The sequence below is a fragment of the Myxine glutinosa genome, chromosome 6, assembly GCF_964187855.1.
Source record: "Myxine glutinosa chromosome 6, kmMyxGlut1.1, whole genome shotgun sequence".
NCBI classification, from domain to species: Eukaryota; Metazoa; Chordata; class Myxini; order Myxiniformes; family Myxinidae; genus Myxine; species Myxine glutinosa.
Genome location: NC_136266.1, coordinates 144,220,698 through 144,244,063, shown reverse-complemented (window position 1 = coordinate 144,244,063; position 23,366 = coordinate 144,220,698). Strand labels below are relative to the sequence as shown.

General features: G+C 44.4%; 1 protein-coding gene across 2 annotated transcripts in view; it reads left to right on the top strand.

The window, feature by feature from the left end:
- The window catches only part of MIB2 (MIB E3 ubiquitin protein ligase 2), a 71,162-nt gene that overhangs the window by 23,990 nt on the left and 23,806 nt on the right, over nucleotides 1–23,366 (top strand). Inside the window, exons 4-11 of one of the 2 annotated variants that reach the window (XM_068121238.2) lie at nucleotides 1,529–1,635; nucleotides 3,100–3,297; nucleotides 4,488–4,645; nucleotides 11,519–11,626; nucleotides 16,042–16,146; nucleotides 16,715–16,880; nucleotides 19,282–19,403; nucleotides 23,049–23,197. In XM_068121238.2, coding sequence (XP_067977339.2) covers nucleotides 1,529–1,635; nucleotides 3,100–3,297; nucleotides 4,488–4,645; nucleotides 11,519–11,626; nucleotides 16,042–16,146; nucleotides 16,715–16,880; nucleotides 19,282–19,403; nucleotides 23,049–23,197 — 1,113 coding nt within the window. The remainder of the gene's footprint in view (nucleotides 1–1,528; nucleotides 1,636–3,099; nucleotides 3,298–4,487; nucleotides 4,646–11,518; nucleotides 11,627–16,041; nucleotides 16,147–16,714; nucleotides 16,881–19,281; nucleotides 19,404–23,048; nucleotides 23,198–23,366) is intronic. The other variant, XM_068121239.2, reaches the window with a different exon arrangement.

Here is a 23,366-nt window from a genome sequence, read left to right as displayed (position 1 = left end):
AAGCAGGCGCCGTGCGCGTGCTGCCGGTGAGAGGGCGAAAGCGCCGAGGAGGAGCGTCTTCAGCGCGTCGTATTTGTCAGCAGCCGGCGGGTGCTGGAGGAGGCTCAAGGCACGGGCCGCGGTGGCGGAGCCGAGCGCCGCCACAACATGGTGGAAGCGGGTGTCGTCCGCGGTGATGCCTCGCAGGGCGAACTGGGAGTCCGCCTGGGCGAACCAAACAGCCGCGTGAGTCTCCCAGAAGGTAGGCAGTTTAAGCGTCACTGCCGTATCCATGTCGGTAGGTCACCAATGAAGGAACTGCGCTCCAACGCGAGTCGAAAGAATTGACGCGACCAAAGACGGAATTCGTCCGAGTTGCTTTATTGAAACAAAACAGCTCAGGTATTCTGACAAGCCCGTTTTTCGGGCAACAATATATATACACATTTATGTCGGGAAGTTTGCCCGGCAAAAGCTATACCGGGCATGCCCGGGTATCAAGGGCGAGCCTTGGAAAGGCGAGTCTGGACCTGCCCGGGCGTGTTTGGCTGCGGCCTGGCAAGTCGAGGCTGGGCGTGCCCGGGCGCTCTGGGCGAGCACTGGAAAGGCGATAGCGGGCATGCCCGGACGCTCTGGGCGAGCCCTGGAAAGGCGATAGCGGGCATGCCCGGACGCTCTGGGCGTGCCCTGGAAAGGCGATAGCGGGCATGCCCGGACGCTCTGGGCGAGCCCTGGAAAGGCGATAGCGGGCATGCCCGGACGCTCTGGGCGAGCCCTGGAAAGGCGAGAGCGGGCATGCCCGGGAAAGACGAGACCGGGCGTGCCCGGGAGGTTCGGGCGTGCCCGGGAACAGTGAGTCCGGGCATGCCCGGGAGAGGCGCGTCTGGCCGTGTTCTGGCCGGTGCAAGGCGATTATGTACATCCAGCGGTAACCGCTACAACATGATGAAATGGACCTGATTAAGCAAATAATTTCCTTCGGTTCATTGGTTCAATACATCAGTAGTTGCAGTTAGTGGAATGTTTGTAATTGATGAAGGATAAGGCTTATCTTTTGGCCTTTACATTTCAGCCGTATCGTTGGATTTTGGTCTGTAAAGCTTTGAAAAGTTTAGGCCTTGTGTGGTCAACGGTTTCTTCTGCTTGGAAAACTTTTGCACGTAATATTCTCAAACGAGGCTTTTGGAATTGCTTGAGAACTTCTGATCTGGATGGAACCTTCTGGAACCTTCTGAGAATTTCTGATCTGGATGGAACCTTCTGGAACCTTCTGAGAACTTCTGATCTGGATGGAACCTTCTGAGAACTTCTGATCTGGAACCATCCAATCAGGATGGATTGAAATCGATCATTTTTCCAACTGACTGCCGAGAGGTCGTCCTGAGTGGTGGCATTTTTGAATCTTGATTATTTATTTATTTATGGTTATCTTCCTTGGTGGAGCTGTACAATGTATTGGTGGGTTTTGTTGCCTGTATTGAATCATGAGATGCCAGACGCATGCGTTAACACAGCAGATGTTTAATTCGTTGATTGTGTGCATGTGCAGAGAGCTCGTGTCGGCACGTGCGGGACTCGACCGTACTGAACTACGTGGAATCTTCCAAGGAGCGACGGTGTTACGAGGAACTGACTGGGATTGGGGCAATCAGGATGGCAAGTACCTTAACAATTTACTGGAGACTCTTAATGAAGGGTTATGCAATTTGTGCACCTACACTCGCACCTAAGCTCTCCAGCCTGGGTTTGAATCTTGGCCCAGCTATAAACCGGCATTCTGTCCCTTGGATGGTCGTTTACCTGGAAGTCTCCTCTGTTAGCAACATTTGGTGGACATTAAATATCCCACGGTGTCCTTCACAAACAGGAGGGGAGTTGTTGCAACCACCGTAAACAAATTACAAATTCGGGCTCTAATCTGCTCAGTCGAACATCAGGCCTGGATGTTCGTGAAAGACTTGAGCCAAAAGCTTTCTCCGGCCAACTCCACAAAAAGGTGACAATAACGGTGGCCAGTAGAAGGTGTGTGCAACTAACAGAGGTTGCATGTGACTTGGTAATTGCATTGTTTTCACAACTGTCACATTGCTCCATCACCTCCACATTACATGTATTGGTATTTTGCTCCGATTACAATAACCTCTTCTTAAATAAAAGAGAGCGGAGCTCATATAATTAATGTGATGATCGAAACTGCACAAAATATTCTCGATGAGAAATCAATTGACTTCCTGTACAGTGTTGAAACGACCTGTTTTTATTTATAATTTGTCTCCCTGTGAATATAACCTAAAACCCTGTTTGCTTTACCTATAGCTGCCTGGCATTGTGCTGTCCGCTTAACCCCCATATCTATTACCACCCGCAGATCCTTCTGCTGTGTGACACGCTCCAAAATTGCCCCTTCCATCATGTGATCTCTATTTTCATTATTCTTACCCATCGCCAGCACCTTACAATTCTCCATGTTAAACTACACCTGCCAATCCTTTGCCCAATCTATGAAAGTATCTAAACTTTCCTGAATCTGATCATTACTCTCTCTGCTATCTACCTTCCCCACAAGCTTTGTGTCATCTGCAAATTTAGAAAGCCGACTCTTGACTTCACTATCCAAACCGTTGATGTAAATTATGAATATTAATGGTCCGAGTACTGATCCCAGAGGTACCCCACAACTTACATCTTCGCACCAGACATCCTCCCTCTGCTTCCTAACACTAATCCAGCTTCCAATCCAGTTAGCTACCTAACCAGCTACTCTACAAGGCCTCACCTTGGGGTGTCTAGTAAAATAGCTTACTAGATTGGGGATTGAAAACCCTCCCCCTTTCTTCATTGCTCCCTACCCGCTCTCCTTTTTCCCACCAGAACCTGCCCTCTCCTCATTTATCCGCCGCCCGCTGCCAGCTCCCCCTTTCTCTGCCGCACCCTGCAAGGCTCCCCCTTTCTCTGCCACATCCTGCCCGCTCCCCCTTTCTCCACCGCACCCTGCCCGCTCCCCCTTTCTCCACCGCACCCTGCCCGCTCCCCCTTTCTCCACCGCACCCTGCCCTCTCCCCCTTTCTCTGCTGCCCATCTGCCCTCTAACATTGTTTATTATAATCTGCCTTTCTCCAGGTGGTGAGGGTAAGACTGGGAAGGTCGTGGATATCCGTGGATGGGAGACCGAAACAGGACGAAGTGTAGCATGTGTAACATGGGCCAATGGTAGTACTACAAACGTCTATCGCCTCGGTCACAAGGGAAAAGTAGACCTGCGCTGCATTTCTGATGGTCCTGGGGGCTTTTACTACCGTGATCACCTACCCTCTCTGGGTAAGATCAGAAGCACTTTTAACAGTTTTCATGGAACAGACAGGAAGTGGAGAAAAAAATGGAAACACCTGGGTAAATGAGGGACACCAAGTATATTGAAAGCAACGGCTTCCATGCAGGTGTGGCCCATGTGTTAATTAAGCAAATAACATGCCAGCATGCTTAGGGTCATGTATAAAAATGCTGCACAGGCCTGGTTGCCTATAATTATGGCTAGCATGGCTGCAAGAGGAAACCTCAGTGATTTTGAAAGAGGTGATTGGTTGGGCACGTTTGGCAGGAGCTTCATTGACAAGGCCACCTCAACTTGCTGATGTTTCACGATCAACGTGTCTAACTAAGGTGATGTCAGTCAGCATGGAACTTCGATGGAAAGACATCATCAGCAAAGGACAACAGTGGATGGAAGCGCATACTCCAGCATCGCGATATCCATGCATTAAGTTGAAGTGCAAGGCAAAGCGGGCGAGCAACTGCAGATCAATTCACTGTAAATTTCAACCTGGAACACGAGCAGCCAGTTTCCTCAAAAACGGTCCACCAATAACTCAACAGAGTGGAATACCTTAGTTTGGTTGCAGTGCACAAACCTCTCATCACACCTGGCAATGCACGTTTGTGAATCCAGTGGTGCAAAGAGCACAGGCAATGGACTACCGAGTTGTGGAGAAATGTGACATGGTCAGAGGAATCATCCTTCGCCATGTTCTTGAGTCTTGACAAACAGACAAGTGCGCATGTGGTGCCAACCTAAAGAACTCTACAACCCTGAGTGCTTGGTTCCAACAATGAAGGGTTCTAGTGGTTCTTTAATGGTGTGAGCTTTTCCTGGCTTGGTCTGGGTGCAGTCATTCCCATAGAAGGCAAGGTCGATGCCAATCGCTACTTAATGGTGCTGAGTGATCATCTTCACCCCATGTTGCAGCATTTAATAGGGGTGTCTCCCAGGATGGCAATGCCCCCATGCACTAGCTGCACTTGGTGGCCCAACACCCTATTAAGTGACTTTACATTGGTGTTTCCATTTTTTTTGCCCACTACCTGTGGGTCAGCTGGCAGGGTGAACATTGAAATATCAACAAATAATTGCAATGTTAAAAGTAAGAGTCATAGGATAGAAAAGACGTCACAGTACCTCTTTTTATTTTTTATTAACTACTGTACCTCGTGATGGGCCTTTTTTGTGGTAGGGCATCCAAATACAATGGAAAGGCACGAAAGCAGTGGTGGAGGTGTTTTGGGTGATCGAGTACTGAGGGTCGGAGATACTGTCCAGTGCCAACTCGACCATGATGTTCTGAAACAAATGCAAAATGGCCACGGCGGCTGGAATCCCAAGATGGCAGAGGTTGGTTTGTCCATACAATGATGCATCATCGGTGTAATTGCTGAGTTTGTTTTGATGATTGTGCTGCAATGTGGTAATCATGTGCATAGGCTGGTCATGTAATAGCTTGCTTTTCTTGGATTTATTTACTGATTTTATTAACATGTATTTGTTTCCACATTTCACTGCGATCAAGCTATGTAACTGTTTCCTACGCTGATCTGTTAGCTCAGATATAGTCTACTCGCCTTTGAGGTTTGTAGTTTTGATTTGTTTCCAGGCCCAATAAATATACAGCGTAATCCCGTGCTTCCTGAACAGGGTGTTGCATCAATGAGTACGCAGTGTTTGAGGTGGCTTTTGCTAGGCTGGATGATGTGTGTGCTAGCATTCACCGGCAAACATTAAAAGTTCCTTAGTGCCTCTTGAAAAGAGTCAGCCATTGTCTGCCGGTAACCCAGTCTAATTCCTGCCAATAACAACTAATTCCTGCCAATAACAACTAATTCCTGCCATAACCTGCTACACCACAATAATGATGCAACTCACAGACGTTTTGCACATAAATCCCAGTCAAATATGCATTTGCAACACGGATTTTTTTCTTTACTCCTTTTTATTAAATGCAAATTGTGTCACCTGATCCAGATCGGGTTATTTAGAATTTAGTAAAACATCAAGAAGATCATGCCAATCACTTGAACCTGGGTATCCCCAGCACTTTTGCCAAATTTAGTGGAGATTGGTCCAGCCGTTTTTTTCTATGATTTCACACAAACAAACAAACATGCAGAAAATTTCCTTGTGGGTGAGGAGGGGGTTGTATGATCATGGCCTGGCCCTGTGTACCCCCCGGCATGTGTGCAAAACTTACTTGGTGGAGGCCCAGCTGTTGCTTTTCTATAATTTTCAGACATACACATGTGCATACAGTGAATTTCCTTACGGCAAAGTGGGGATAGGAGGGGGGGGGGTGGGGAGGGGCAGGTGGGGTTAGGGTTGTGGTTAGGGTTAGGCCCATGACTTGACCCTGGTTACCCCCAGCACATTTGCAAAATTGGGTGTAGTTTGGCTAGCCGGGGGATTTTTTTCTATGATTTTTCAAAGGTACACAAAACGAACAATTTCCTTGGGGGGAGTGGGTGGGGGGGGGGTAGGGAGAATTGGGGGTGAGATTTTTTTAGTGCCCTTGTCGTGACACCCCCATCATATATGCAAAATTTGGTGTAAATTGAGCCAGTGGTGTGGAATTGTATTGGAGTCAAAGAATAGGCTTCACGCGCACAAAACACACACACACACACACACACACACACACACACACACACACACACACACACACACACACACACACACACACACACACACACACACATCCACACCGCACCCTTTTAAATATATAAATATATATGGTATAATTTATGCACATGACGTCAGTGTCATGTCAAAAGGTTAATGTGCTTCTTTAGTTTTATATATATATACATACACACACACACAGTCACGTGAAAAAGTAAGGACACCCCATGTAAAGTTTTGACTTTTTCAACATACAGCTATTTGATCTTCATTTCAACAATATTGAAAGATGAAGGTGATATAATACAACAAATATCATGAAACATTTACATTTTGTAGTCCATTGTATAATTTAAATAAACATAAATGCAAATTTCGCACGTGGAAAAAGTAAGTACACCCTTGGCTCTAATAGGTGGTATTGCCCCCCTTGGCAGAAACAACCTCAAGTAGGCGTTTCTTACAACTGCCTACCAGTCTCTGATATCGACTGGGAGAAATTTTTCCCCACTCCTCCATACAGAATTATTTCAGCTGTGCGATGTTTGAGGGGTTTCTTGCATGCACAGCTCGTTTCAAATCCCCCACAACATCTCGATGGGATTTAGATCCGGGCTTTGACTTGGCCATTCCAGAACCCTCCATTTCTTTCTTTTCAGCCATTCCTTGGTGGATTTACTGGTATGTTTAGGGTCATTGTCATCTTGCAAGGTCCACCTTCGGTTGAGCTTCAACTTTCCGACAGATGGCCTCACATTATCCTCAAGCACCCTCTGGTACAATGAAGAATTCATAGTGGATTCTGTGATGGTGAGCTGCCCAGGCCCTGATGCGGCAAAGCTGCCCCAAACCATAATATTTCCACCACCATGCTTTACAGTTGGTATCAGGTTCTTGTGGTCAAATGCTGTCTTTGGTTTTCACCAAACATGTCTTCTGGTACTGTGGCCAAATAGCTCTACCTTTGACTCATCTGTCCAGAGCACATTGTTCCAGAAGTGCTGGTCTTTGCCTAGGTGTTCATTGGCAAACTTTAGTCTTGCCCTGATGTTCTTTCTGGACAGCAAAGGTTTCCTCCTGGCACACCTCCCATGTAGATCAAATTTGTGCAGCCTCTTTCTTATGGTAGACTCTTGCACTTTGACATCAATGGTGGCAAGAGCTACCTGTAGGTCCCGTGATGACATTCTGGGGTTCTTAGAGACTTCTTTCCGCATCTTGCGGTCTGCTCTCGGGCTGAACTTGCTGGGGCGGCCTGGCCTGAACAAGTTGGCAGTTGTTTGGAATCTTCTCCACTTGTAGATGATCTTTCGGACAGTCGAATGATTGATTTCAAATTGTTTGGAGATCTTTTTAAATCCCTTCCCAGACTCGTAGGCATCTATAATCTTCTTTCTGTAGGCCTCAGAGAGCTCTTTTGATCTAGGCATGGTGACGCCGCACACTTCAACAACAAAGAGCAAACCAACCTAAATGTCTGAGGTTTAAATAAGACAGATTCCTCCAAGATCCTCTCTAACGATGTTCTAATCATTTACACCTGAGCTGGTGCACCTGATTCTAATTTTAGGTATTTGAAGTAGTGATAAATGTAGGGGTGTTCTTACTTTTTCCACACGCGAAATTTGCATTTATGTTTATTTAAATTATACAATGGACTACAAAATGTAAATGTTTCATGATATTTGTTATATTATATCACCTTTATCTATGAATATTGTTGAAATGAAGATCAAATAGCTGTATGTTGAAATATGTTGAAAAAGTCAAAACTTTACATGGGGTGTACTTACCTTTTCACGTGACTGTATGTATGTATATATATACACACACAGTGCATTCAGAAAGTGTTCAGACCTCTTTACTTTTTTCACATTTTGTTATGTTGCAGCCTCATGCTGAAATCGTTTAAATTCATTTTTTCCCTCATCAGTCTACACTAAATACCCCATAATGACAGAGAAAGCAGGATTTTAGAAAGTTTTACAAATTTATTAAAAAGAAAAAACTGAAATATCACATTGACATAAGTATTCAGACCCTTTGCTATGACACTTGAAATTTAGCTCAAGTGCCTCCCATTTCTCTTGATCATCTTTGAGATGTTTCTACACCTTGATTGGAGTCCACCTGTGGTAAATTCAATTGATTGGACATGATTTGGAAAGGCACACACCTCTCTATATAAGGTCTCACAGCTGTCAATGCATATCAGAGCAAAATCCAAGCCATGAGGTTGAAGGAACTGCCTGCAGAGCTCAGAGACAGGATTGTGTCGAGGCACAGATCTGGGGAAGCCTACAAAAAAACTTCTGCTGCATTGAAGGTTCCCAAGAGCACAGTGGCCTCCATAATTCTTAAATGGAAGAAGATTGGAACAACCTGGACTCTTCCTTGAGCTGGCCGCCCGGCCAAACTGAGCAATCGGGGGAGAAGGGCCTTGGTAAGAGAGGTGATTAAGAACCCGATGGTCACTCTGGCTGAGCTCCAGAGATCCTGTGTGGAGATGGGAGAAACTTCCAGAAGGACAACCATCACTGCAACACTCCACCGATCTGGGCTTTATGGCAGAGTGGCCAGACGGAAGCCAAACAGTTCAAACTTGGTTTGATCAGACCACAGAATCTTGTTTCTCACAGTCTCAGAGTCCTTTTGGTGCTTTTTTGCAAACTCCAAGCGGGCTTTCATGTGTCTTTCACTGAGGAGAGGCTTCCGTCTGGCCACTCTGCCATAAAGCCCAGATCGGTGAAGTGTTGCAGTGATGGTTGTCCTTCTGGAAGTTTTTCCCATCTCCACACAGAATCTCTGGAGCTCAGCCAGAGTAACCATCGGGTTCTTGGTCACCTCTCTTACCAAGGCCCTTCTCCCCCGATTGCTCAGTTTGGCCGGGCGGCCAGCTCTAGGAAGAGTCCAGGTTGTTCCAAACTTCTTCCATTTAAGAATTATGGAGGCCACTGTGCTCTTGGGAACCTTCAATGCAGCAGAATTTTTTTTGTAGGCTTCCCCAGATCTGTGCCTCGTCACAATCCTGTCTCTGAGCTCTGCAGGCAGTTCCTTCGACCTCATGGCTTGGATTTTGCTCTGATATGCATTGTCAGCTGTGAGACCTTATATAGACAGGTGTGTGCCTTTCCAAATCATGTCCAATCAATTGAATTTACCACAGGTGGACTCCAATCAAGGTGTAGAAACATCTCAAAGATGATCAAGAGAAATGGGTGGCACTTGAGCTAAATTTCAAGTGTCATAGCAAAGGGTCTGAATACTTATGTCAATGTGATATTTCAGTTTTTTCTTTTTAATAAATTTGTAAAACTTTCTAAAATCCTGTTTTCTCTTTGTCATTATGGGGTATTTAGTGTAGATTGATGAGGGAAAAAATGAATTTAAACGATTTCAGCATAACGCTGCAACATAACAAAATGTGAAAAAAGTAAAGAGCTCTGAACAATTTCTGAATGCACTGTATATATGTATTGTCGTGTTTCTGGCGATTAAAATGTTTCCCAGGAATGAATAGCCGAGCAAGCTTTAACTCCGAGGCACTGATCAAATGCGGACTTGATATACACGGGGGAAGAACGGGAAGGGGAGGGATGAAGGGTCTTACCTGTCGGTCCCGCCGGGGTCCTCAAACCTGCGGAAAATAACTCAAACAAAGATGGGCTTTAGAAATGTACAAAAGCAACAAAAGGATTTATTAAATGGAATGCCGGTACAAAGAAAATGCGCGATAACTATATGCCTAAACGGGACGTCTCCACAACAGACTTGAAAACAGACAAAGGGATAAATAAACTGGAAAATAAGGGTTGTGTGTGCACTTCGCTCTGATCACTTGTGGGATCTCGTCAGTGTCGTAAAAACCGGCCGGGGCGTTAGCAACGTTGCGCGCGTGTTGGCGCGAAACAGGCCTCACTAGGCCTCGATGAAGGCCTCCCGCGCGAGGTGAACAGATCGCTTCCAGCTCGCTCCTCCAGCCGTGCCTGGCCTCGTCCACCCATCCTCTGCACGGAGAACCGCAGTTCCCGTGCTGTGGCTCTCCCTGTTGCCTCTGCACGTCTCCCGGTGGCGTTTCCGAAAACGTTCGGTCCAATCCCTGGTTCAAGGCGAGAATGACAAATACCAACTGCCACGTTCCAGATCAGTGGCTGAGAGCAGAGCGAAGCGAAGAGCAGTGAAAAGAGAGAGTGGAGCGAAGACCAGAGAGGGCGAAGCGAAGAAGAGAAGAAAAACGACCGTTCTCTTTTGCATCCATTAACGAGCAGGCACAAGAGAGAGAATGCCGGTCAGACGTTCTTTTTACATCCCGGCTCTGACGTCCTCAGTCCTTCTCCAATGAGTGAGTTGCCTCTTACCCCGGCCTTCCTGTTGATCAAGAGCCCTGGCTAATCATGACTCCTCAGGGCGTGTCCTCGGCCTGCCCGAGCTTTGTGTGCCTGGTAAGTTGGGGTTGTAGAGCGTAGAGCAGCAATGAAGGCTGGAAAGTGTGGAAATGCAAATGGTTCGGTGGATGTGTGGAGTATCATTGAGAGAGAGAAAGACAAATGATGAATTGCGAAAGATGATGGGAATAGAGCCTGTGATGGATGCTGTGAAGAGAAACAGTTTGAGATGGTTTGGTCATGTGTTGAGGAAGGATGAAAGTGTCTGGTTGAGAAGAGTGATGGAAATGAATGTAGAAGGAAGTAGAGGACGTGGAAGACCGAGAAAGACTTGGCTAAGGATGGTCGAAGAAGAAATGCGGGCAAGGGGGTTAACAAGGGGAGATGCAGAAAATAGGGCAAAATGGAGAAAATTGTCATGGGGACCACAAGGGTAACCCCCGCTCTAGCAGGGAAAATGGCCTTAAAATGCCTGTTGTTGTTGTTGTTGTTGTAAGTTGGGGTTGTCAGCCCGCGTGCTTGATGCCTGGCTTCCAGTTGGTTTTATTATTAGGGCGATTCCTGCTCTATGTGCCTAATGCGGTGCCATAAGAAACAAAGGATAAATCACCGAGGGTAAGACAAGCAGGGAATTAACATCATCCCTGAGCTAGTTAACATGCCCCACCCCCTCGTGATAGGGACAAATATACAACTTTATCTGACATCCTGGCTACACTAGTACTTATTACATCAAGGTTTCTACACGACAATCGGAGCATGCTACCTATACAAATCTACCTGGTCTAAAGTAATCACTACCCAACAAACATAACAATATTTATATATAATATAATAATTTAGCTTCCTGTTTATTAGTTCCCTCCCAGTTTCACCGGAGGGAACTCTATGTTTGCTCTCCGTCTGTCCACATCCATCTGTCCGTCCGTGGTTTCCTGTGGTTTTTCCAGACTTTTTCCCCATACCCTTTAACATATCAACTGAAATTTGGTACATGACTTTATTATGATAAGTTACAGAACAAGCTTGAGTTGCAGGACGTTTTGTCACAATTTTTCAGAGTTATGCTTTTTTTGGACTTGTAAAATATCACATCGGTAGGGGGCATTTATTGCAAAACAATTCTCCCTCTTGTTTACTTTGCTTACTTACTTTGCACAAGCCCCATATGAATGCTAACAACCTTTTGCTGCATGTGTGTGCTAAGCAGTTTGTAGGAAGGGTGGGCACAGTCCATCGATTGACCGAGCGAGGAGATGTGCGGGTACAGTACTCAAACGGAGTTCGATGGACTTTCCACCCAGGAGCCATCACCAAGGTACGTCATTCATAAGAACTTTGCATCTCCATTTTTTTATGACTAACTTTCTGAATGCACCAACATATGGGACTGTCGTGCTAATGACGGTAGTGCATACTCAAACTTCTTGCTCATTTCTCATTTTTATATGCATAGAAACCTATCAAACATGACTTCTCCCTCTTGTTTAAAAACAAACATTAAAGAATGATGGAAAGGGATGATGTGTGTGCAATATACCTGGTGTTGGCCTTATGGTTAGGGCGGTGGACTTGGAATCCGAAGGTCCTGAGTTCGTATCCCGTTCAGCTGTTGGATTAATACCAGGTGGGGTTGACTCAGCCTGTCATCCTTCCGAGGTCGGCAAAATGAGTACCAGGGTGCTGGGTCCTCTCTCAAGGCGGTTGGTGGCAGGATTTGCACTCTGGCCACCGTAAAAACACCTCATTCCGGAGCACACACAGTGGTGTGTGTCGGGATGGTGCTGACGAGTCGTCCAAGGACGCAACGACGTGCTGATCCAGTGTACGCTCCTATATATATATATATATATATATATATATATATATATATATATATATATATATATATATATATATATATATATATATATATATAAAAGAATGGTCTTTTGCCAGTGAAACTCGGCACAAATGTTATTCCCTTTCGAGCTAGTTTTCAGTCATTGTCGTACTTTTTCCCCAACAGTGGGTGAGTTCCTGATGTCGTTGGAAAATAAAATACTCTTTAAAGATGGCAAACAGTGGATGCAATTAAATACTCAAAATTGAGCATCGATTATCAAATGCCAGCAGATAATACAATGAACTTAAGATCCCCTCTAAAAGGATATTGAGCTCTCCAACATAAAGCTTTTTCTGGTAAAGCACAAGGAAGATTGTCACGTGCATGATAACCTCCCGACAGGACACAACCACACCGACACGGTTACCATCACGCTGAAGCCGAGTCCTCAAGAATAGCTGAACTATCACTCTTTTCACAAACTGTTAGCACTGGCTTGAGATCCAGCAGGGCCTATTACTGAGCCGGGTGTAAAAACAGGATTTCAACTAGAACAGCACTCGTCGGAGCACATACCTCAACCAGGCTGAAGCATTTACGTTTTGTATCCACTGATAGGCCGCATCCAGATCCACATCCAGATCTTCACCAAAATCGAATCAATTCGTCATTGCCACACACCCAACTTGTACACCATGTTTCATCCAAATCCGTCCATAACTTTTTGAGATATCATGATCACAATATCAATAAACAAACAAACAGGAGTGAAAACATAACCTCCATCCACATTTATTGGTGGAGGTAATACGTTTAATCCTCCAAGAATCCTAATTGAACCTGATCATTGAAAAACAAAATGACAATAACACTAGGGCATCCTTTCTTAAAATATAAATACATCATCACAAAAGACATGGTATGAATACAAATCCTGAACGTGAAAAATTACAAGACCTATCACCCCTTAGGCAACGCACATGCACACACCAATGGCTCTAATAAAATGGTGGGACTGAGTCAATCAGACAGGTATAGGTTCTGCAAGGAGGAAACAGAAAGTACGAGCCACCTCGTATTAGGATGTAAAAAACTCGTGTCAAAGCAGATGTACATCTAAAGGTACAACAGAGTATGTCGAGTAATCCACTGGCACATCTGCAAAAGTCTCACTATCCCAATTCCAGAAAACTCATGGAAGCATGAACCAAAAGCAATAATTAAAAACAAGGAAGTAATGCTCACGTATGACCTCATGATCCCATCGAGCATGAACATAGAAAAGAAAGCATTCCGACTAGATATAGTACTGAAGTACAAACACAGAAGAGAAGGCATTGCTAATTGAGGTGTCAGTACACAGCAATTTTGGCAAATACCAAGAAATCAAGAAAATGACCAAATACCAAGATCACAAAAATGAAGTGAAAATATCCAGGAATTTGAAGTGCACAAATTGTACTTGTGATAATTCGAGCAACTGTAATTATAACTAGAATGATGCGACTGTGTCACCAATATGCCTCCCCAAAGTCCCACAACGGGTAGATGCCCTCGTTCACTGTCCTAAAAATAAACAAGTTTGATTTAAATCCCTTCAGCTGTTTTCAAGTATCACATTTTCACCAGGCATGACAGGTTTCATCACATCGATCGGTGAAGCAGTTTCAGAGAAGGGAATTTTTTAAATATCGGCTTTCAAGCTAATATGGCTGCCATACCACATGACATATGACCTTTAAAATGTACACTCTGCATGTGTATGGGTAGGGGATTACGTTTGTGAAGTTTTGTGTTGATCGGATAAGGTTCGTTTTTCTATCCAAGATGGCTGCCAAACCACATGACCTACGACATCATAATTTTCAAACTATATGCAACAGTGCTGTTAGATGATATTTGTAAATTTTCACATCGATGGGGTAAGCGGTTTCAGAGATTTAATTATTTAATATTTTCCTTCAATCCAATATGGCTGCCACACCATGTGACCAATTATGTTTTTTGTGATTATCTTTTAATCGCCATGCCTAGGCAATGACACACGTAAAGTTTTGAATCAACCGATTTGGTGGTTTGGGAGAAGATGTTTTTTTGAGGTTTTAGGTTAAATCCAATATGGCTTCCAAACCATGTGACCGATGATGTCATATATTTAATATTTCAATACAAATGGGTCATAGATCATGTGCATGCAATTTCAGATTTTTAGAATAAGGGATTTGATTAAAACATTTTTGGCTGGTATACCACTTCACCTATGATGTTATCATTATCATGCTTTTGTTCCCCATTGGGAGTACTTGACAATGTGCCAAGTTTCAATTTTTTCCATTCAGAGGTTTCAGAGAAATATTTTTTAAATTATTTGCGTTTAATCTAAGATGGCTGCCATACCATGTGACCTATGACATCACAATTATCATAAAAACATTCTGCATGAGTGTCACTCTTACCCTGAAAGTTTTGTCTTAATTGGACAGATGGCTGCTGAGAAAAACGAGGTTTAGCCCATACGGATGGACGCATGGATGGATGGACGGACGTAAGGACGGACAGACAACCCAAAAACATAATGCCTCCGGCCACCTATGGGGGCGAAGGCATAAAAAGAACCTCACAGAGATCTTAACCCTCTCTGGGAATATTACAACAAACTACAGTTGGAAGCTGTCCAAGGCTCGGTGACGATCCTTAAAAGATCCCTCAGAACAAAACATTGAGAGCAAGAAAACCACTACTGTCCATGAATCCTGATCCCTTACCAAAATGGAGGTGGATACTTCGAGACCTTGGAAGACTCCTCTCTACCTTCTGAACCCCGCATATGGAGATAGCAACCAAAGACACACACACACACACACACACACACACACACACACACACACACACACACACACACACACACACACACACACACACTCACACTGAGCAGTATAAAGGGAAAGGCACCGGGTGAAAAACACAAAGCTGAAGGAGAACAAGAAATCTATTCCCACATCTCCACCAGGGCATGAGCAAGGCAGAGAGACGGGGTAAGTCGGCGGCGAGATGCAGGGAGGTGATCCAAGCCAGACGGGGCAAATTAGTCCAAATGATCGTAGAGCACCACATTGAGTCAAGAGAGAGAGATAGTGTACTCCCAGCCAGGCCCAGTGTATTATACCCAACTCATGCCCCCAGGGGTGCCGTAAGGGGGGGGGAAAGTTAGGATGATTCCAAGGGCCCTGCACTGACAGAGGCCCTAAAAATTATGAGAACATTAGGTAAAAATGTGGCACGTGCTTCATAGGGGCCCATTGTGATATCTTTTCATGGGGCCCAAAATCCCTGGCGGTGCCCCTGCATGCCCCGCAGCAAATCTCCACCCTCCTGCCCTGATGCTCAAAAACTATGGGCCACAATGGTATCCACCCTGATTGATTGGTCGCGATGATGTAAAATGCCAGAATATTTTGGCCTTGCACTACTCAGTGAAAAAAAATTTAACAGATAAAAAAGCAATTTGTGTTCTACAGTGTTGAAGTATATAATTCAATCGAAATAAAATAAAGATTTTAAAGGTTGTAGAAAGAACAGACGGGCAGACAGAATAAACATGATCTTACTCCTCTCTCTCCGCATGCGCGATCAGGATGAATTCAGTCAAAGTACTGTAAAACTACAGGTTTGTTTTCCAATTCATGTTCCGATTCGTGTTCAAAATATAACATTCAATTGAAAATTAAGTTGTTCCTCGATCATAAACTGACGTCTGTAGACAGACAAACAGAAAAGTGAACCAATTGCTTAACCCCGCTTTTCGCTTCACATGTGTGGGTACACACATGTATACTTGCATCTACGATTGTATACATTCGATGCATTTTCATCGTTTTCTGTGTACCTATCCCCGTCATTGAGTCTAGGTCGAGACGATTCCTGTTGGAGAAGTGGTCCAATTGTCGCATGATGAGGAAAAGGTGCAGAGACTACAAGTTGGACATGGAGAGTGGACGGAAAACATGAAGTCTGTGAGTATTGAGTCATAAACCTTTTAAAATTATTTTATTTCATTTTGAACTCTCTAACGATTTCATTCTTCTATTTGTCTCCATCTTACTCCATAGATGCTTCTCTGCACCATTCCCAACTTCACATTATTTAATTTTTACAGATGTTTGGTACTCTAAGTAACTGCGACACCGATTGGTTCTTCAATCATGACGTCATTGATGTTCTGAATGCCCATTGGTTGACTCGGTCACCACTGTGCCAGGCTCCGATTGGCTGGAGTGGAGTTGTCAGTGATGATGCACCACTTGCATCATTACCTTGGACAGCGGTGGGCGTTCAACCAATGGGCGTTCAGAACACCAATGACGTCATGACTGAAGAACCAGTCGCGGTTACTTAGACATGCTTATAAATGCACTGGTTTTCATCTCTTCCGGGCTCTTTGCTGTGAATCGCTTTGAAGGGTGCAGCACGAAAAGCTTCGGTGTTATTGTCATTATGTCATGTTTGTTTTCCTGTATATTATTTAACTTCCAGTGACTTTCTCAACCAGCTCATTTTTATGCCATTCATCATGTCTTCCAGGCACTGGGTAAATTTGGCACGGTGGTGCAGGTTTATAGTGATGGAGACCTTCGTGTACGCATTGGTGATCAGATTTGGACTCTGAACCCACTGTGCATTATTCTTCTTTCTTCTTGCAAACACGACTGCAACTTCATGTCTCCAGATTGCCAACCTGTGAACCTAGGTGAGGAACGCTGCATACAGGTAGACGTGACCTGACTATGTGCAAATCCCAAGGAGGAAATCGAATGTAGTTTTTATTTTTATTTGTTTTCAGAAAAAATGGTTTTCTTTCAAACTTTCTCGCAATCTACATCATCAATCAAAAAATAACTCTGTTGTTAAAATATTGGGTACAGGAAGAAATATTGTGCCTGAAATTTGGTACGCCGTTATGTTTTAAAGCACAATTACCAGGAAACCCGGAGCTTTGAAGAAAGTCTCTGAATAGAAAAATACCTCTTCTTTAATTTTCCTTTTTGATATTGAATTTAAGCAATATTGAACAATAAAGATCGTGAATCCATTTACACTGTTTGCTGCCACTGGCCTATTGCAAGAGCAAGGTTTTGTCATAATGTGACGTCACAGAGCTGGTACAGAATGCACGATGCCGGAGTGTCAGGCGTACGGCCATGTCGAAGAGAGAGGAAAGTGTAGTAAAACTTTTTCCAGATCCTAAATGTGGATACATATCCAGAGGAGAGAGAACTGGCAATGAAGTGGCTTCACGATATAGGAACTGGTCACACTGTTGATAAATGTTCTTTTGAAAGGTACAAAATCGATCTATTAGGTTACGACTTGTAAAATAAATCATTGGTGGAAGATGTGTTTCCAAGCATTATGTAACATAAGGCTTTGAAACTGACAAGAGCAGAGAGGGAAAAGCTGTTAAACATGATACAAAAAAGGTAAACTATGTCACAGCAGGTGTTCTCTTGGAGGTTCGGTATACACATGGGTCGTGTCAACGTAGGAAAAAAAACAATGTATCTAGAACATTACTCGGTAGAGCACATACCACTGCCAGGCTGAACAGTTTACATTTTGTATCAGACTGACAGGCCGGATATGGATCTGGACCTGAATCAAAATCTAATTGGTTTGTTCTTGTCGCCTAACCAACTCGTCCACCAAGTTTTGGCCGAATCTGTCCACAACTTTTTGAAATATGATTATATGTATCGTTTTTGGCCCTATCTCTCAATCTCAATAGAAGGGACATTCCATAGCTTGTTGAAAATGTCGAACAATAGAAAAGAAGGGATATTCCATGGCTTGTGGAAAATGCCAGATGATAGAAAATAAGGGACATTCAAAAAATCTCGTATGCATGCTGGACTACCCTAGTGTTCTTAGGAGGAACCAAGTAATGCCCTCGAAAAGTTCATATAAAGGGGCACCCTACATATATCGGTTAAAATAGATTTACTTCTTCATGCTGTTGTATGAATCAAATTGGCGCCTCTTTATATGAACATTTCTAGAGTATTACTTGATTCCTCTTAAGAACACAAGGATAGTCCAGCATGCACACGAGATTTTTTGAATGTCCCTTATTTTCTAATGTTTGGCATTTTCTACAAGCTATGGAATGTCCTTTCTTTTCTATACTCTGCCACATGGCACATACCCTATTAAGGGGCCTTTTCTATGCCACTGGCATTTTCCAGATACATTTTAAATATGAACAAGATGCATTTGTTAATCGTACAAGACGATATAAAAGACTTGAAAAAGTAAGGGGGAGAAAGAATATTCAACCCAGATGGGACTCAAACCAACAATTCCCAGCTTGGGAGTCTGATGCCTTATCCATTAGGCTATTGGGCTTGGGAGTCTGATGCCTTATCCATTGGGCCAGCACATTCGATTTTTTGTAATAAGAAGTATAAAGTATGTATGTGTCTTTATTTATAATATAAAGTATGTATATTATAATATATATGTATATATTTAATTTTAAAGCAAAAACTATGGCACTTAGGTGGAATCTGTTGTGAAAGCCATTAATTAGACCTATTGGCAGATGTATATTCCAAGTTTCAGCTAGTTTCAATGTATAGCCCTTGAGATATGAGCACCAACACATTTTGGGCAGACGAACAGACGGACGGACTGACAGACACCAACATGAATTTGTGGGTTTTCTAAATAAAACTCAAGAATGTGGAAACGGACGTTGCTGAAATTTGGAACTTATTACCTCGATGTACAAAGCATTTACTTCTGAAATTTGCAGCACATTTCGTCCAGTAGAAGCCGAGAAACGAATTTTCATTCCCCCATGTTAAAGTTGCAAACAGAGAAACGATCCCATATAAAGGGAGGGGTGCTTTGCGTCTCCCTTGATTTCTTGAGCATCTTGATAGTCATTATTAATGTTTTTTTTTGGTTCATCCTCCTCTTTCCCTGATAAATCAAAGTTGTCATCAGTGCATTCTTAACATCTCCTCTCATTTGGCATTTATGTTTCCTGTCCTGTTCGTCCATCTAACTTGGAGGCCGACATAATCATTTATCTTTGAAGAACTCTCCCCTTTTATATATTTTATATATTTTCATATTCTTTTCTTTTCTAGTACCTTCTCCATCATTGCTGAGTATAATGGAGGAGAGTGGCAGGGATGAATGTGTGGTGAGCCTTGCAGCGCGTGGAAACTTACAACGCCTCCAGAATATACTGAAACTACATCCAAAAAAGGTTGGAAAAAGATGAGAGTGCGAAATAAGCTAACTGTGATGACTCAGCCAATGATTCCTTTTACTAGTTTGCTGCTCTTTTGGCTGCTTTAAGATAAATGCTCCAATCGGTTCTTCTGCTCCAATCGGTTCTTCGGATCATGTGCTTGTTAAGGTGGATATATCTCTGGCCATTCTCAGAGAGCCTCCTCAGCATTGACGAGTCTGGCATTTCACTCAGGCTGACTGGCATGGTCTTCAAGCAGCCATCAATCACCTGGACTGATCTCCCATCTCTACTGCCTCTGACATCAACTCTTCCTGGGAATTCTTCCAAAGTAAACTGCTCTCTCTCATGTACAGATTTATCCCATCTCGTTTTCAGTTGTCATACCCTTCCTCCCATCCATGATACACTGAATCTTGTGGTGAGGCAGTTGCCCTGAATCAACTTGCCTTTGCCTCTTGGAAGGCAAATCCAACTGAAGGTAATCTCAATTCCTTCCACCAAGCTCAGAACAGGTGTGTGTCTACCCTCAGGAGAGCCAGGAAGCACTATCTCTCCACACTCACTAATGAACTCTCAAACATGTCTCCTTCCTCCAAATCCTGGTGGCATCTGGTCAAATCCGTTTCTGGTGTTTGTTCCCCCTCCATCCCCTCCCTTACCTCAAATGGCTACACAGTTGACACCCACCTGCTCCAGGACTCTGTGTCCTTCTCTCCTGACAAGATGGAGAAGTTTCTGTCAATCCTCGACTCTGATTCTGCAACTGGACCAGACGGCATCAGCCCACGGGTCCTAAAATCCTGCTCTGCCGCTCTTTCACTCCCTCTCTCGATTCTCTTCACCCTCTCTTTTGCTCAAGGTCATCTGCCATCAGCTTGGAAATCAGCTAACATTACCGCTTAACACAAAAAGGTGCAAAAACAGATCCTTGCAACTACAGACTAATCAGCCTGCTCCCAATTATCAGCAAAGTCATGGAATTAATTGTTGCTTCGGATATTAAATCCTTCCTCTTCTCCAATGGCTTGATCTCTGATTATAAATTTGGTTTCAGACCAGGTCACTCTACTTTGGACATGCTGCTTCTGCTGTCTCAACAATGGATAGAGGTCCTCAATGCCAAACAGGAAATCAGAGCTGTCTCCCTTTACATATCACGGGCCTTCAATACGGTCTGGCACCCCGCTCTGCTCACCAAACTCTCCTCCTATGGTATCAATGGAAATCTCCGCGCATGGCTTGCGAACTTCCTCTCTGGTTGTAGTCAACGTGTGGCCCTGAATGGATTTCTCTCATCTCCCATTCCTGTTCAGGCTGGAGTTCCCCAAGGCAGTGTTCTGGGCCCTGTGCTTTTTCTGGTCTTCATCAATGATCTCTCTGACTCTCTGGAAAATCCTCGCTATCTCTTTGCTGATGCCTCCACTCTCTGCTGCTTCATACCTCATCCCTCAGATCGGATGTCTGCAACCTCCTCACACTCTGCAGACCTGGACAAAATCACAGACTGGTCAAACAAGTGGAACATGTCTTTCAATCCTGACAAATCTCACCCTCTCACTTTGTCTCTCCGAAAAGACCATCTGGACAACCCTCCCATCTACTTTCTGAACAATCCTCTTGAAGAAGTTCTGTGACTCAAGCTTTTGGGTCTCACTATCTGCCATGATCTTACCTGGGAAAACCATATTTCCAAGCTGGCCTCCAAAGCCAGTCGCTGACTGGGCATCCTCCGTCGTGCGAAGTCCTTTCTGGGCACCTCTGAGCTCCTGCCTCACACCTAGCTCGGCTTCACGCAATTGAAACCCAAGCATTCACAATCATTGGAATGTCCCACGAAGAATCTGATTCTGAGGGCCTTTCTCTCTCTCTCACTGCAGGCAGGTAGATGGTCTTTCTGTCTTCTACCGACTCCTCTCCGGCCTTGCTCCTCCTGCTCTGTCTGTGCTCTGTCCCCCAAATATTCCTGCAGGACACACAAGATCTGCCAGCTCTGCTCATCTTCACTCTTTCATTCCTCTTTTCTCCCGCCTCTGGAACAAACTCCCACACTCTCCAATCCCACTCCTCCCTCCAGGTCTTTAAAGCAGCTGTCAACCACCATCTCTTATCTTCCCCCATCCAAAACCTTGATGTTTTCTACCTCCGTTAAAACACCCCAAATCGGCCTCTTTCAATCCCCAACTTCTTTCCTGAAATTCCTAGTAGTGAAATTCCTAGTTGTGTTAATTTGCTTTATACGGTGTACCTCTCCCTCCTCCCCCCCCCCCCCCAGCCCTCCCCCTTCCACAGATCTACCGACATCCTTGTTCTTTACTGTTGTTGTGCTTGTGTGCTTCCCTCTCCCTCCCCCTCTTGTCTCCCGCGCACTTCATTGTATGTTTTATGTGCCTGTGCATGTTTTCATGTTCAATGAAACTCCCCTCCCTTCCCACGCCTCCTCCCCCCAAGCCCTCTCCCTTGCACACATCTCCCTGCTCTCAAATGTTGTGTTTGTGTGCTTCCCCTTCTCTCCCCATCTTGTTTTCCGCTCCCTCTTTTTGTGTGTTTTGTTTGTCTGGTTGATTTGTTTGTGAAGTAAATGTTAGCTCTTTCACGAGCCTCGATTCAGTATACAAGAAAAAAAAAAAGTGTTAGCTCTTACACGAGCCTCGATTCTTTATGCAAAACAAGAAAAAAGATGCAGTGTCATATAAGAGAGATCTTAGCCCTTTTGCACGCAAGCCTTGTTGACAATCAATCTTATCACTACACAAGACATAGGCGCAAGATGGACAGATAGAGGGAAGAGAAGTAGGTGGGGTATGATTTTCGACCTCACCATATATGAGCCGGATGGCTCACGTGTAACAAGCAAGGTGTAAGGTGCAGGCGAGTGGAAGGTGCAGTATGGTGTGGTCGTGCAGGCTCTGAAAGTGCGAGTCAATGAGGTGTATGCACTGGAAGATTGAAGGGTATATCGTGCATGTGTGAAAGATGTGCAAGAGAGACAGAGACAGAGACAGAGACAGAGACAGAGACAGAGATATATATATAGATATAGATCAGTTCTGATGGCTTGGTTAGTGCTCGTTTCACCTGGCACAGTGCCCATTCCACTTGGTGCTGTGCAGTGCGCGCTCCGCTTGGTGCTTTGATCGCGGAACTCAATCGACCCGACCAGGTTCCTATATCCAGGACGTGAACACTGCACCTCAGAGCTCGGCACCGACTTTTTGGCCTAGAGTTCCTCCTTGACTCTCAACTCCCGACTCTGCACCCAGCACCGACTGACTAACTCTCTCACAACTCTGCTCTCACAGCGAACTATTCAAAGAGCTGCATTTCCATAGTGTGTAAAAGTGTAACTTTACGAGAACCGTGCTTTTACATTCTGTTGTTACAACAACATCGTTTTTCATTTGATTCCTGACTATCTTCAAGGTTGAAAATCGAGATTTACATTTAAAATTGTATTAATTTGTAGACGTAGTCATTTGATCCAACATTGTTCTCACGTCCAACCCTGTTGGAAATTCCAAAACGAATTGATTGTACAAGCTAATTGCCAATTCGCCCATTTGTCCTTGAATTTATGAAATACCTCACTCAGTTTTGGCGTTTTTGACGGTTTATTTCTCCCCAGCCATATTGCTTTTCTGTCTATGTTGTTAACCCCAGGTAGATGCAGTTAATCAGGGTCACACAGCCCTCCACATGGCTGCAGCCCTTGGCCATAAAGATATTTTGTCTTTTCTGTTGACTGCTGGGGCCGAACTTGCCATTTCTGATGCGGAGGGCAACACAGCGCTGCACCTCGCCTCGATGCGGTGAGACCAGGCATGGTATCACCACATGCAGTTTGACTTTCGTCTGTAATGTGACTGTGTTCTCCAATTTCAATGTTGTCTTCCCATATTCTTTGACCCCCCTACTTCATTTTCCTCCTCTCACTCCGTTGCGCATGTGCGGTCGGGCCTAATTCAGAGCCAATATCCG